Source organism: Cavia porcellus, unplaced genomic scaffold (assembly GCF_034190915.1).
Source record: "Cavia porcellus strain 051 isolate PalLab524CR breed Dunkin Hartley unplaced genomic scaffold, mCavPor4.1 scaffold_49, whole genome shotgun sequence".
Lineage (NCBI taxonomy): Eukaryota > Metazoa > Chordata > Mammalia > Rodentia > Caviidae > Cavia > Cavia porcellus.
Window position 1 is genome coordinate 2105250 of NW_026947532.1, and position 15196 is coordinate 2120445.

The 15196-nt window shown below is 57.3% G+C and overlaps 1 protein-coding gene across 2 annotated transcripts in view; it reads left to right on the plus strand.

The window, feature by feature from the left end:
- Col5a1 (collagen type V alpha 1 chain) overlaps nt 1-15196 on the plus strand; it is a 119333-nt gene that overhangs the window by 82740 nt on the left and 21397 nt on the right. For both annotated transcript variants that reach the window (XM_063244181.1, XM_013153252.2), the window contains exons 33-49: nt 1960-2004; nt 2122-2175; nt 2937-2981; nt 3347-3400; nt 4388-4441; nt 6641-6694; nt 7360-7467; nt 8639-8728; nt 8823-8876; nt 9522-9629; nt 11712-11819; nt 12653-12706; nt 12908-12961; nt 13047-13154; nt 13953-14006; nt 14101-14208; nt 14825-14878. In XM_063244181.1, coding sequence (XP_063100251.1) covers nt 1960-2004; nt 2122-2175; nt 2937-2981; nt 3347-3400; nt 4388-4441; nt 6641-6694; nt 7360-7467; nt 8639-8728; nt 8823-8876; nt 9522-9629; nt 11712-11819; nt 12653-12706; nt 12908-12961; nt 13047-13154; nt 13953-14006; nt 14101-14208; nt 14825-14878 — 1206 coding nt within the window. The remainder of the gene's footprint in view (nt 1-1959; nt 2005-2121; nt 2176-2936; nt 2982-3346; nt 3401-4387; nt 4442-6640; nt 6695-7359; nt 7468-8638; nt 8729-8822; nt 8877-9521; nt 9630-11711; nt 11820-12652; nt 12707-12907; nt 12962-13046; nt 13155-13952; nt 14007-14100; nt 14209-14824; nt 14879-15196) is intronic.

A 15196-nucleotide genomic window follows, 5' to 3' on the forward strand; every position in this document is an offset into this window, starting at 1 on the left:
TGTCTGTGCGAGAGAGGAACACCAGAGACCAGCACTCCTGGGCTACAGTGTAGGCTGCCTGACCCTGCAGCTCCGGATGGTGTGTGGATGCCAGAGTTGCACTGGAAAGGCAGGGTGCTTCCTGGAGATGGAAGTGGAGGGGAGGCGTGAGGCAGAGGAGCAGGGGACTCCCCAGTGTGGACTGGGGAGAGGTGTGGAGGCCAGTGGGGACCTACTGGGGGTGTAACAGGGGCGACCTGCACGGTGGCAGGGGGAAGGAAGAGGACAAAGGGACCGTCCGTCCCTTTGTCACACTGGTCAGCTGGCTCCTCGAAGTGTGGAGACCCTCGACAAGACTGATGGCGACTATGTCTGCTACACGAGCACCTGTGCCGTCCTCCGAACCCTGGCTGCTGCTGAGCTGGCGGCTGGCCTCCACCACCATCAGGGTTGGCCCATGGAACCGTCGGGAGCTACGCTGCACCACTGAGCCGGCTGCAGTCCACAGCATGGGCCAGAAAAGTGACAAACTAGGAACTTCCCGGGACTGAGGCGCCACCTCAGCACGCCCTACCCAGGGGGGAGGAGGATCCTTGTCGGTTCTTTCCTGGCGAGGCCAGGGGCACAGGCACTTGTGGGCAGGCTGTGAAGGGACGTGGGCACTTCCTGTGGTACCGTCTCAGTCACTAGGGTGGAAACCCGGCTTGGATTCGTGTCTACTGGGAGCTGGTGAGCAAGATGCCACCTGAGAACCGGATGGAGTGAGTTGCTGTGACTCTGTTGGGGCCCCGGCAAAGCTTGGGCACCTCAGCGTCAGGCACAGTGTGGCCTGGCTGCACCCGGGAGCTGTCTGTGCTGTGAGATGTGTCCCAGGTAGTGTCCTGGAGACGAAATGTCAAGCTGAGGACTGTACCCCGGGAGAGGCTGGCATGAGCGGACCTGGTGGCATCTCAGCCTCACTGCAGGTTGATCTGGGTGTCTATGCCGGCATGAGGTTTACCACACAGAGGCTGCGGGTATCTCCATGATTTTTACCTGCAAAGATCAGTATGAAGCCGACAGGTACTGGCACAGAACTGAAGCACTGGAACCAGAACGCGTTGTTCAAACAGCAGCAAAATTACTCACCTTATCAATGGTTTTATTAAATGCATCTTGGAATGGGAGGTTGGAGAGCGATTCTGATTCTGGCAGTGAGTGAATGAGAACTGGTGGGAAGACGCTGCTTGCTGGCTCCCAGCCGTACAGAGTCAGCTTGGGCACTGCCATGGGGGACCAGGAGGAAACCCGGGAAGGAGCCTGGATGCACCAGGCTGTGTTCAATCCGTTCCTTCCGTGTGCTGGTGATAAACCAAATTTTCCAGCCATACTATCTGTACTTCAGAAGAAAACAAAAATAAACATACCCCGGGCAGGCATTTGCGTTCTGTGGTTTGGAAGATGCAAAGCAGGCTTGGAAACGGGAGTCTGAATTCTACAAGAGGCGCCAATGACTCTTGGATCTGTGATATATGTGTTAAATTGCAGGTTTGCCCGTCCGCGGAGCCTGCTGAAAATTTAATGGCTAATACTCTTAACAGTAGCAGAAGTAAATTATGTATGAAAGGAGTTGACTTTCTTCTCTTTTCTTGCAATAATGGTTTCTTCCCCTGCTGAGAGAGAGAGAGAGAGAGAGAGAGAGAGAGAGAGAGAGAGAGAGACAGAGACAGAGAGAGACAGAGAGAGGGGGGGCAGGCAGCAAGGGTCGAGGGAGGGAGGCAGGTGGAGGAGCTTTGCAGATAAGAGACCAGGTAGGTAGTAAATGTCCATCCCACTGGGGGAGGAAACTTGGCCTCCGCAGGGTCATGTGGGGTACCAGACTGTGCTGGGCACTCCTTGACCCGATTTTCTCCCACTTCACCCCAGATGAGCCTCAGGCACAATGTCCATGCCCCAGGGAGGTGGGTTCCTGGGCAGGGCTGACCATCTCTTTGCTTCTAGGGGACACCTGGCAAACCCGGACCACGGGGACAGCGAGGCCCAACGGTAGGCTCCTGTGGGCTGAGGGCTGCCCGGGAGGAAAGGGGTGTGTGGGCAGGGTGGGTGGGCTCCGGGAGCCCGGCCTCTGAGCTGACCTCCTTTTCTTCGTTCTCCCCATCCCAGGGTCCGAGGGGTGAAAGAGGTCCACGGGGAATCACGGGGAAGCCTGGGCCCAAGGTATGTTCTTGGTTCCTTCTGTGGTGACCAAGTGAGCCTGAGTGTTACTGCTGAGGTGGCTGGGTGCCCCTGAGGGTGTTCTGTGGCTTTTTGTTTGAAAGAGGAGGCATTGAAGGCTGACCCTGTCCTCCAGCAGCCTCTGAGAGCTTGAGGAACTGCAGAGGTGACCGAGAGTGTCAGGATACCCCCCCACATCCTGTCACTGACAGGCCCCATGCAGACTACCCTGTTTTGCCAGCAGAGACTTTGCCGGGGTGATCTCTGCAGCTTCCCGCCCAACCTGCCCATCTGCAGACAAGCTCAGTGCCCCGTTGTCCCTGATCTGTCCCGTCAGAACTGCAGAGGGCCCCGTGAGATGGAGCTCTGGCTGTCTGGGTCTGCAGGAAGGTCTCTCCACTGATCTCCGAGTGCCTCCTGCATGCCTCCCACTCCCAGTGATTCAGCGCACCCCATGTCTGGGGATGTGAGGGGACAAAGCCGTGGGCAACTGGGTGCAGCCTTTGTCTGTCCATAGGGGAGTATTCTGGAAATGCCAGTCCCCTGTCATGTCAACTCGGATTAGCAGCAGGTGCAGGGAAAGGGGACAGGCAAAGTCGAGGGCCACTGGACACCCCAATCTGAGGCGTCCTCTCCTGAGAACAGATGAGGTTGAGGAGGGTGCACCCAAGGACACTTTGGTGATGTCACAGGCTGCAGTCTTTCTGTCTACATGAGAATCTCAGCAAGCTTCTCTCTCTTTCTCTGTCTCTCTCTCCCCCAAGGGCAACTCTGGAGGCGATGGCCCAGCCGGCCCTCCCGGTGAGCGGGTAAGCGTCCTGCCTAGGACCCTGGGATACCTTTGTGGGACCGCTGTGCCCCTACCTAGGAGTGGGGTTTCCTAAGACCCCATGGTGGTAGCTCCCCGAAAGTGCAGCCTTCATTAGGTTAAAGGTGTCAGCCCTGCCACCAGGCCTGGTCTCACACAGGAAAGTGGGTGCTTGACCCTGTCCTGCTCCAGGCATCCAGGCCATCAGTCTGTGATTGGCCCCAGAACACCCTGGGCTGGGTCCCCCATTTCTTGGAGAGGGTTGGGGGCTGGTACCATGCCAGGGGGGTGGGAGTTGTGGGCACAGTTGAGTGCTAGGCTGCTGGGGAGAGGCCCTCTGTCTCATGCTCGCCATCCTGTCCCCAGGGACCCAACGGACCCCAAGGACCCACCGGCTTCCCTGGACCAAAGGGTCCTCCGGTAAGTAGCACCTTCTCCCGAGGCTGGCTGCCCTGTCCACTGGATGTGACATCCCCCAGTGCCTGGCCTTTCCCTAAGGACTGCTGGTAGGGAGGAGGCTCAGTGGGACCCTGGCTGGGCAGCAGGAGGGTGGCAGCCCATGGCTGTGTCCATCTGCCTGGACGTCCTGAGCCACAGTATGGGTATCTCTTCTGTTCAGACCCTCATGATGGTCCATTTGGGCCTGGAATGCTATAAAAAACAGTCACAGACATGGCAGCTTTGACTCTTCTGTCCTAGTCCTGGGGCCCAGGGTTCAGCAGGCTGTTTCCCTCTGGAGGTTCTGGGGAGCTTCTACTCCAGTCTCTCATCTCTCAAGGCCCAGGCTCCCTGCCGATCCTTAACTTCCATCCCCAGTCCTGGCCTCCATCCCCTCCCCGGTCTCCAGCTGTCTCTGTATAAGGCAGTCACTGGCTGACTAACTGATCACACTGGCAAAGTCCAAGTGAGGACCTGCTCTAGGCTTGGGACTTCAGCATAGCTTTCTGGGGGATCTAGCTCACCTCTTTGAAGGTTCAACCTAGTTCTTCAGTGCACCTCTAAAACAGAAAGTTACCCAACCATGGGGGCTACTGCCAGCTGGTGGTGAGGCTGTGGTGGGACAGACTTGGCCCCAGGATGGTTGGGCCACCACCTGCTGACCTTAGAGCGCTGGTCTGGTCGGCTTTTCACTTCGTCTCTTTCTGCCGGGGAGGTGCACATGATACCCGCATCCTGTCGGGTGACCATAGGGTGCTGTCAGATGACAGGAAGGTGCCAGCGACACCTCCTGTCTTGGCTTCTCCAGGGTCCTTGTCATTGCTGTCACTGTGACTGCATTTAGCAGACAAAGTCTCAGGAATAGAGTCATTGAGGGAGCTATAATTTCTGTTGACCAGAGTGGTCCAGGCCCCATGGCAGCAGAGGCCTTTGCAGAGTAAAACATCTTTCCTTTACTTCTTTCCTCAGGGCCCCCCAGGCAAGGACGGGCTCCCTGGACACCCTGGACAGAGAGGCGAGACTGTGAGTACCCTGAGTGCTGGGTGCTGAGTGCTAGGGCCACATGTCCTGGCCTTTTCCTTTGCTGTATGTGGGAGCTCTGTGACTGTCCGTCACGGTCTGGGAACCCTCCTGGCTGGGACAGACCAGCTGCAGTGCCCTGGACATCTGTGGACAGCAGGCAGGAGCTGACTTCCTGTTGGTCTCAGCAGCTTTAATCAAAAGCCACATTTAAACCATGAGGACCCAACTAAGCGTCATCAGCTGCTGAAACCTCAGGCATGCGGCCTGGCGGGAGCTTTCGCCTCGGTTGGGCCTCCAGGGCCTCAGTTAGGAAAGTCTCTGTGTAGATTCTGCATTTGCGCTGTGCCATCTGGTGATTTTAGGCTGTAATTTCCAAGCGGAGGGTGGCAAGCCTGTACCAACCCCAACCATGTGCACCTCGGTGATGCCAGGTCTCGGGCTGGTGGTCAGGATTAGGAGGATTCCCCTGCCCTCTTCTTTAGCAGTAACAAAGGACAGTGCCGGGCTGCACTGAAATTTGGCCTTTCTGTGGGTACCCACTGTGTGGATGGGGGTCATCTCTGCAAGCAGAGGGTGGCCTTCACCGCACCCTTACCTTTAGAAATGGCATTTCAGGCTACCAGGACTGTGGGTCCCTCCATCTCCCATTGACATCACATTTATCAGGAACATGATCATTTTCTGACCTGCACCAAACCCCTATTGGGTGTTTGTCCCACTCCGTGGAAGTCCTGTCCTGGGCACCAAGTGATTTGGGTCACACATGTGCCTTGGGGGCTCTAGGCTTGGGACACCCGAAGCTGTGTGGTGCACGGTGACTTCTTTGTCACCTGGCTGTGATCCTTCACTGTGTGTGCCCGCTTTGTGCACCGAGTTTTGTTAATGTCTCCCACGGAGCAGAGCGGCAGCCGGGCTGCAATGGCAGAAAGGTCCTTTGTCTCTGCAGCCAGCTTGAGTGTGCTGGGAGGTCTGGAGAGGCAGCCCCAGCCCTGGCTGGCCCTGCGTGAGACAGGGCTTTGAATGCTGTAGCTGATGATACGATCTTGCTGCCTGCCTGCTTTAGAAAAATGCCTTCTGTCTCTCTTTGGTGGCTCGTGCTGAAACTCCTTTTAATTACGCCTTCGCCAAGGCTCTGCGCAGCCTGTGCTGGCCGATAAATGGAGATTACAGACCTCTTTTGTTTATAGAGAAAAATTAAAACATCTCTTTCAGGCTTTGCACATTTTTCTCTCATATCTTCCCAAGGAGACAAGATAGGAGGTTTTGCATACTGTGTGCTGTTTGCCACTGTCAGTCTGGAAAGGGCTGCTAAAATAATTAGGCCGTGCTGGGGACAGAGCCTTTTCCAGTGGCTTGTGCTTCACTGACCACCTTCTTGGACATGGGTGGCACCATGCTTGGCCCTAGGTGTTGACTTAATCTTTATTTAAATGAAAACAGAAGCTTTGATTCCTCTTCCTGCGTGAGAGCATGCAGCCCATTTCCCAGCAAGGAGCTGGAGGCTGATTCTGTCTCATCAGCCTTGGCCGGTCTCTGAGTCACCATGGACCAGATGGTCCGGCCTTCGAACCCTCTATTGTTAGCGATGACGTTCACAGCTCTTCACCGGCCTCTCCCGCTTCCCTGCTGTGCTGCGCCCCTCTCCCTGTCCATCTCCTCACTTTTCCAAGTGGGAATGCCCAGGCTTCCGAGAACGCTGTGCCACACGTGGCCAGTGTGGCCTGGCACACACAGCCGAGCTCCTGGGCTCTGCAGAGACCCCACCTGCTGGGGCCGCGCTCGGCACATAGAACAGATTCTCCTGCAGCCAGTTAAAAATAATACCTGTGTGCCGCCGGCTGCGAACTGGCTCCTGCTTGTCCTAAACACACACAAAGGAGCAGGTTGGTGGCTCTCTTGTCGTGCATGAGAGGCGTCCGTGACAAAATCAGAGTCGCCCCCACAGAGGCACTAATGAGAACAGCCCAGAGGTGGCTCCCACGTTCCCACAGGAAACGAACGCTTCGTGACTCAAGCCAGCTCATGTGCATGGGATTGTGGCGTGGAACGAACCCATCTGACTTCCTGACTTCCGTGCAGGGCTGCTCTGATGAAATCCACCATTTGGGGACAGGGCAGGAAGGGGTGCAGGCCTACCAAGGAGGGCAGCTAGAGTGGTGAGGTGGCTTCTGGTAACCCCAATCTGCTGTCTCTTCACAGGGCTTCCAAGGCAAGACCGGCCCTCCAGGACCCCCAGGTGTGGTTGGTCCTCAGGTGAGACCCAGCACCCCAGTGTTCTGGGCTTTGGGTGTCTCCACTGTGCGGGAGGGAGGATCAGGGCTTGGGGCCCAAGTCCCCTGATTCCAAGGGAGGCAATGCTACAGGTGGGCAAGGTATGTGTAGCGGGCACTAGCAGCAACTGTGCCAGGGATCTCGCTGTGGGGAAGGAGTGTGTGCTGATGGCTGTGCAGAGGGGCCACATGGGGACAGGTGTGGGCCTCCCTGAGCACATGGTCTTCCTGTAGCATCCAAGGGAACCAAGTCCACTGGCTCTTGCCAGCACCCTGGGCCACCCATGCCAGACTCAGAGGGTCATGGTCAGTGGGAAGAGTAGCAGCTGCCCAGGCTAGGAGTCAGGGCAGCCAGACGGGCAGCGGTCAGCATGCCAACACAGGGCTGAAGACAGCAGGCTCCTGACCCGTGGTGGCCGTCTCCGCACAGCCAGTGTGGCACAAGGCCAGCAGTGAGCACTGGTGGTGTCCATCCAGCTTTCTGCCTTCTGGCTTTTGGCAGGAAGGAACAGGTTCAAGGAGGGCAGAGGCATGGTGGCCCCAGGTGGTGCTGTGCCTGGGGGTCTGGGCTGTCCTTAGACACAGGAAATGGCCACCCCCTGCAAGCTGCTGAAGGATGACAGGTGGCGGTGCTGGTTTTCTCCCCAGGGTCCTACGGGAGAAACAGGCCCAATGGGCGAGCGGGGCCACCCTGGACCCCCAGGCCCTCCTGGTGAACAGGGACTCCCAGGCCTTGCCGGCAAAGAAGGGACGAAGGTGAGTCTCTGCAGCTCCCTTGTCAGGCTGCCCTTCCCTGAGGAGTCATTTAGGACCTGCCTTCTCCTTTTCCTCCTCTCCAATGCTTCTCAGGCTAATTTAGCTTCATCTCTGCTCGACTGGAGCCAGGGCTCGAGGTAACCTGGGAGGGGACGGCACAGAGGAGAAAGAATCAAAGCCATGCAGTCTCTATGGGGAGCCCTGTTCCCAGCCACTGCCTGCTCCCAGAAATGGATAAAACACTGTCCTGCTTCACACATCCAACACAGATCTGGTAGAAAGTGATGCTTTAAAAATCCCCTACCAGGAATGGCTTAAAGTAGATTCTAGCAGCAAAAACGAACATGTTTTTCTCCCTCGTTTGTAGCGTCGTGCTCATGGCCCTGGTTTCATGGCCTCTGCAGAGAGTGGGGCCGAGGGTGGGCATCTCACTGCCCCTGTGTTCACACAGATGTAGGTCAGCTGCCTTTCCTGGTCTGGCTCGCAAGCGCTCCAGTCTTTCAGGTGTTGGCTGCGCAACTTAGAAAGTGATGGAGAAAAAAACAGGAAAACCACACACACCGTGAATAAATGCATCTGAGCATGCGTGCATGTGAATCGATCTATCCCAGATCCTGAGCTTACTGAGTTTGGAAAAGGAGGCCAAGGGCACACAAGACCCTGTCCTCTTCTGTGAGCCCTGCGAAAAACTTAGAATGTGTAGTGGCTTTAAGAGCACAGCCCTAAGGGTGCCTTTTTTCAGCCAGTGTGGCTTGCAGCTCCATGAAACAAGGGCATAGAGTTCGGACCCCACTTAGAGAAGGACTTTGAGCAGTACATCAGCCGCAGGGTCCTCTAGCTAAGCACAGGTTTGCCTTCATGACCAGCCCCGAGTATGTGGGAAAGATAGCAGCAGACCCAGCTCTTAGCACCACAGGAGCTCTGTAGAATTCGAGGGACCTGAAGCCATGAGCCAGGTCTATGCAGAGCCAGCCCAAATGGAACAGCATGCACTAGGATCTGTGTTCCATCTTCAGCACACACACACACACGCACATGCACACGCACACACGCACACACAAAACCAAGAGTTCCTCTGAAGGCCAAGGGGCTGAGGAAGCCCTGTCCAGCTCACAGGAGGGGGACATCTATGGTGGTGGTGGGGAACAGCATATCTCTGCTCCTTTTCTAGGGTGACCCAGGCCTGCCTGGCCTTCCTGGGAAGGATGGTCCCCCAGGCTTACGTGGCTTTCCTGGGGACCGAGGGCTCCCTGGCCCAGTGGTAAGTGAGGAGCCATGCACAGGGACCATGGGGGTCAGTGCCTGGCCTGGGGTTTTGCCTGCGGTGCCCTCCACCACATCTGACTATTTTTCAGGGAGCCCTTGGACTAAAAGGCAACGAAGGTCCCCCTGGACCCCCGGGCCCCGCGGTGAGTCCAGACCTTTCCCCTCAACCTCTTCCAAAGCCTGCCCTTCGATAAGCTGGGGTCCTTTCGAAGCACAAGAGCATGTGCAGGAGGCAGGGCAGGGTAGGGTTGAAGGCCCCCACCCAGCAGCAGGGATGTAGAGGATTCTGGGGCACATGTGTGTGGGGAAGCAGAGTGGAAGGCAGTGAGGTGGCACCATCTCACATGCCAGGCACCCTCCCTGGGGAGCAGAGACGAGGCTCCCCCAGGCCCAAGGAGATGGCCTTGGGGGTTTTGGGGATGTGTCCTCCAAGTCACACACCTCTTCCCCAGGAAAGACTGCACTGCGGGAAGCATAATAGGCAGTGAGCGCTCATAGGCAGGCAGACCCCAAGGGGAAGGTGGGTGTCAGGCCCCTGGGGAGACCAGTGAAGACAGGTGTGTGAGGAGGCTCTGTTTCCCAGTGCTGGGGTGAGATGGGGATACGAGAGGATCACTTAGGAAGGGCCACAACAGGAGCCTGAGTGCTAGACTGCACGGCTCTAAGGAGCCATTGAGGGCTCCCGTGAGAGGGGCTGTGTGGTGTGTTATGATGACCCATGCTTGTGGGAAGTTAGCCCTGCAGCTGGAGAGCCCTGGAGCCTGAATACTGTTTTGCTTTCCATGCAGGGATCTCCAGGAGAGAGAGGTCCTGCTGGTGCTGCTGGGCCCATTGGCATTCCAGGGCGACCCGGGCCTCAGGGACCACCAGGGCCAGCTGGAGAGAAAGGTGCTCCAGTAAGTAGGCACCAGGGTGGGGTGCCCTCTTGGGGGAGGTTCTGGGGTCCCTTTGGTGTTCAGTGGGCATTTCCAGGGCTCAGACTGACTGACCCCAGGCCAGGCAGTGATGACTAAACATCCCAACTCGGGCCCAGCCTGCCACACCTGCACAGTGGGTCCTGACTCACTGGTCCCCGCCCAGCCATGAGTGTGAATGGGCTGCCTAGTGTGACCTCCCTCCCTGCAGCCCCTCACACTGGTCCTTTGGGGCCGAGGTGATGCTGGCAAGGCGGCCTCAGCCTGTTGATGTGGGCACAGGCGCAGCGAGGGAGGGAGACAGGGTCAGGGCCTCTGAGCCCTGAGAGGAGGCGTGGCCACACGGTCCCCCCACTACCCAAGACCCCGTGAATCCCCGCATGTGCCCTCCCTCCTGGATGTGTCCCCAAAAGCAAATGCGAGCATCTCCCTGAGTCACCCTCAAGCCCAGGCCGCTGTCCAAAGCAGTGCCTGCCCCATCACAGCTGATCCTGACCACACCGACCCAGCCTCACCTGACCCACCCAGGCCGACCTGGACGTTTCTGGCTTCCACCGCACAGTTTCCGAACCTCCCCCCAGTGCTGCCTTTGCAGAGCTGCAAAACCCACTTCCACTCAGGCGCTTCCCCAGCTCAGGTGTCAGCGGGGCTGCCCTTGGGCCAGGCCAGTGGCACCGCAGCGGCTCTGAGTCAGGCAGGTGCTAGCTGTGTGCGCCAGTGCGGCGTCACTTCCTGTGTGTTGAGCGCTCAATGGCTCACTGCTGAACAGACAACCAGTTTCAGGGGCCAAGGGTTTAGCTCAGTGGCATAAGCCCCTGCCAGGCAAGCATGAAGTCCTGAGTTCGATTCCTAGTACCAAAAAAAGAAAAAGGAAAACAACCAGTTCCTTCCCCAAGGAGCAGGTCCCTCTTGGGGACATCCCTGCCCCTGAGACTCCCTCTCCAGGCGCTAGGTGATTGCAGTCGCATTGACCCCTTTTCCAACAAGGCACCCAGGCACAAATTCAGCTGGGTTCTGTGCCTCAGAAACCAGAACCCTTGAGTGCTCAATACACCTGGAAACAGCCAGCTGGGTTGGAGTCTGGTTCCTCGTTTGAAGCCAGTAAATATTTAAGCAGAAACCGTGCAAGAGCTGTGCTATTTAGAAGAGTTGCAGGAGGATGGAAAGGTCAGGGTGGGCCAGGGCTTGCCCAGAACCCCTGACCTGACTGTCATGTGGGCTGGAAATTTGCCTGGCAGCCCTGGCAGTTTCTGGCTTCCTTAGGGCCGACATTTCTATCAATAGGAGTGGAGTTTGAGGTGTGGGGAGTAAATTATGCAGGCAGACACAGGTTGGGCAGGGTGCTGGTGCCTGACCCAGTGCTGGCCACATCTAGAGCAGATGCTTAATGCGCATCCTGCCCCTGTGCAGCACTGTCCCTCCGTGTGTCAGGAAGGGGTGGCTGGCAGGGGTACATTGTGTCTGTGCTTGTGTGTGCGTGCATCTGTGCGTGTGTTCTGCATGTGTGCTTGGGTATGTATTATCTGAGTACATATCTGTGCACATCCTGTGCCTGTTCACGGTGTGGTGCTTGTGCTTATAGGCATTCCTATGTGTCCAGGTGTGTGTGGTTAAGGGCACACGTGAGTGTGTGTGTCCAGGCATGCATCTGTGTGCTCATATGTGCATTCATGTGTGTGCACATATATAGGTGTGTTTGACCAGGCAGGGTGTTCGCAGAGCATAGGAATGAAGCTGGTGTGGCTGGAGCTCAGGTCAACCCTGTCACCCTGCTGGGCTGCATGGCCCCACTGCCAGGCCAGAATACAGAGGCCAAATTGGCGGCCTGGCTATACTGCTTACTGACCGTGCCTCGGTTTCCTCCCGAGTGAGAAGTAGCCCTTGCTAATGTGTGTGGGTTAAACGTAGTGGAGCATGCGCCCTTCCCAAGCCTGGGCAGAGTTGGCCCTCAGTGCGCCAGGCTGATGCCCAGCTCCCTGCCCACAGCCCCTCTCTAAGTGGTGAGACGCTGCTGGGATGTTCCCACGAAGCCTCAGCTGACCAAGGCTTTTCTGTGCTCTCTAGGGTGAGAAAGGCCCACAAGGCCCAGCTGGCCGAGATGGGCTTCAGGGTCCTGTGGGGCTTCCAGGTCCAGCTGGCCCTGTGGGTCCCCCTGGAGAAGACGGAGATAAGGTATGGAGACAGTGGGGCTGGCAGCAGGCGAGAGGGGCGGGGAGCCTTAAACAGCAGGACACACACAGATATGGGGCCTTGGGTGCCCAGGACTCTACACTGGCATCCTAGTGCCCAGCGGTGGGGAAATAAATAGCAGTGAGCCAGGTCCCTGGCCTGCCTCAGAGAGCTTGGTGACCACACTGCTCTCATGTGCGCCTGGTGGTGCCCAGGACTGTGCTGTGAGCCACTAGAGAAAAGAACCACGCTCTCTGCCCCTTCCTCAGTCACTTCAAATTCTGCTCCTGCCGAGCTGGGTTTAATGAGATTATACTCACTATGTTTTTAAACATCTACTCTCCAATCACCACGGCTGTTTCATTAGTGCACTTTATAAGCCGTGCTATTACCGCCAAGCTTGTGTCCATTTAATGAAGACAACCAGACTTAGCTCTCAGGCTTAACTTTCCCCGACAACTCTCTGGTATCCTCTCTGACTGGGTCACCGCTCCAGGGGGAGGGACAGCCCCTTCCCAACAGATAACTGGAGGAGGTTTTAACACCTACCTGGGGATCAGGATCGATGTGAGCTCCATGGCAGAGAGCAGTGGACGTTTTCAGCCCGGCGTCCCCACCTGTCTTGCCCGTGAACGTCCTGTACACCTCTGGTCCGCTCTTGGGGCTTTGTAACCCCGAGATCCAAAAGGAAATGGAATGAATAGATGGAAACATTTCTGCCTAGGGAAATCATAGTGTTCTTCAGAGCAGGCTGTTAGTTTGTCTCCAAGTTGTGGAGAATGCCAAGGACTCACAGTAACTGAGTACCTCACAGTACCCTTCTTCTGTGCCCCCAGGGAGAGATCGGGGAGCCGGGGCAGAAAGGAAGCAAGGGAGACAAAGGCGAGCAGGTAAGAGCTGTGCAGGGGCCAGCGCTGTGGTCAGCGTGGCAGGGACTGGCCTCCCTGCTGTGTCTAATATAGCCCTGTGTGCGTGTGTGTATGCATGCGCCTGAGTCACGCATTTGGGGACTGCTACCCCAAGTGTCACCGCTCGGGGACTTTGCTGTATCTGTAACTTGGGAAGCAACCTGTGTCCGTTTGTTCCTGCAGGGTCCCCCTGGCCCCACGGGTCCTCAAGGCCCTATTGGACAGCCAGGCCCCTCCGTAAGTATCTCTGTCTGGTGACCCCAGCAAGACCCAGTCCCCTAGCTGCCGCTGAGCTCACCCCTGTTCAATTCTGTCCCCACAGGGTGCAGATGGGGAGCCCGGCCCCCGTGGGCAGCAAGGCCTCTTCGGGCAGAAAGGAGACGAAGGTTCAAGAGGTTTCCCTGGGCCACCGGGGCCAGTGGGGCTCCAGGTAACTGCAAGGGTGTTCGCATGTCAGGGGGCTGCTGCAGAGGCACCCATGGTTTGCTGGGCCAGCTACACTTGTCTCGTAAGAGTGGGGAAACAGGCAGCATGGCCAGGATCGCAAGAGGTGGCTGCACTGGGGTCCAGACCCACGCATGCCTCCTAAAAATGAGCAATGTGGTCAGTTGTCAGGAAAGGAGGCAAATGGCCACCTCTGACACATCACCTGGTCAAGACCGCTGTCCATGCTGTATGCTCTCTCTGTCCTGGTTAAGCATACACCTTCTCCCAGGTGTGTGGGTGATTGTGTTTGGTGTTTGCAAAATCCAAATCCTGTCCCACACTGGACAGAACCTTGGTTCCTGATCTTCCCCTCCCCTCCCCTTCCCCTCCCCTCCCCTTCCCCTCCCCTCCCCCCCTCTCCTCCCCTCTCCCCCTCCCCTCCCCTTCCCTTCCACCAGGCACAAGGCACAGGCGCATTGGATGTCATTAGGTATTCCAGTGACTTTATTTATTTTGGAAGACACGATCTTCAGTCACTGCGTAGCGTTTCGGCACATGGCGGAGACATAACTTACCCAGACGTCTCCCAGCTGCTGGCTCATTAGGTTTATTGTTTTATGGGGGACTGCCATAAACCCCATTGTTCATAAATCTTTGCATGCTTCTCTAATTATTTCTTCCGCTAATTCTGAGCCTAGGATTGATTCCTGACTCGTGGATGCTCATTAGGGTCTCTGCGGCATCTTGCGGGGGGGTTGAGGTGACCGTGTGTGGGGGTGCCTAACTGCTCTCCTGTTTGCAGGGCCTGCCAGGACCTGCGGGTGAAAAGGGCGAGACAGGAGATGTGGGCCAGATGGTAAGTGTGGCCAGGCCAAAGACCCAGCTTTGGCTGCTGGTTGGTATGTTGAGGGAATTTGCCTTTACCCTGGGCTCATGGCCTCTCCTCCTAGGGCCCACCCGGTCCCCCTGGCCCCCGAGGACCTTCTGGACCTCCAGGTGCTGATGGGCCTCAAGGTCCTCCGGGTGGAATTGGAAACCCTGGAGCCGTGGGCGAGAAGGTGAGGCTTCCCCCATGACTCCACCGGTGTGTGCCTATGCAGAGAATGGCTATGTGTGTGTGCACATGTGTGTACATGTGTGTGTCCTGGGCATGGCCAGAGTGCCTCTGTGGAGGGAAGGAGGACACATCTGGGCTGTTGGGTTCCCTGCAATTGTGGGCTCTGACACTGATGGGATCTGCTAGACTCTCAGGTGGGGAACTAGAGAGAAACCTGCAGGGTGGGGGCCTCAGCCCTGCACCCCCATCCTGATCACCTGTGGCCCTTCATTCACTGCCCCTTCCCCCCTGTCCAGAGCCTATGCTCCCCAAGGATACCATCAGTTCCCCTGCTAGTAATCTGTGCCCATCACCAAGCTTGTCATGCACCCGCAGGACAGCGTCCCTTCGCCAGTGTCCCTTCCCACCTGGAACCCCCTCCCTCTGTGCCCTGGCCCCTTCCTTGTGGTCATGCCTTGAAGCCCCAGAAATTATCCAGAGACAGTGGCCACCTCCCCACACCAGGTCCCCATTGACCGAAGGCTGTGGATGGATGTGGCAGTCCTGGCAGCTGGAGCAGCTGTCTCTGTCCCTGTCCCTGTGGTGGCCTCCTGGTGACACCAGCCTTGTTTTCCTAGGGGGAGCCTGGTGAAGCTGGTGAGCCTGGCCTTCCAGGAGAAGGGGGCCCTCCGGTGAGTATGTAGGCTCTGGGAGGTGGGCAGGGGCCCAGCAGGGCACTGGTGTGGCTGACCAGAGCTGACCAGAGTGATACTGGTCCTCCGGGGTGACAGCTCCCGGAGACAATTCCACCCGGAGTGACAGCTCAGTGTCCCCTGCTGTGAAGCAGACGCTGTAACACCACTGTGCTGATCGAGGCCACAGAAGTGTGGTCAGAGGAAAATGTATAACTGGGGCCAATCGCACATGCACACCCAGGGCCTCTCGCGGCTCTCATGGCATGAGGGTGACTCGTGTGCCCAGGGCAGAGTGGAGCCTCGCCACACAAGACC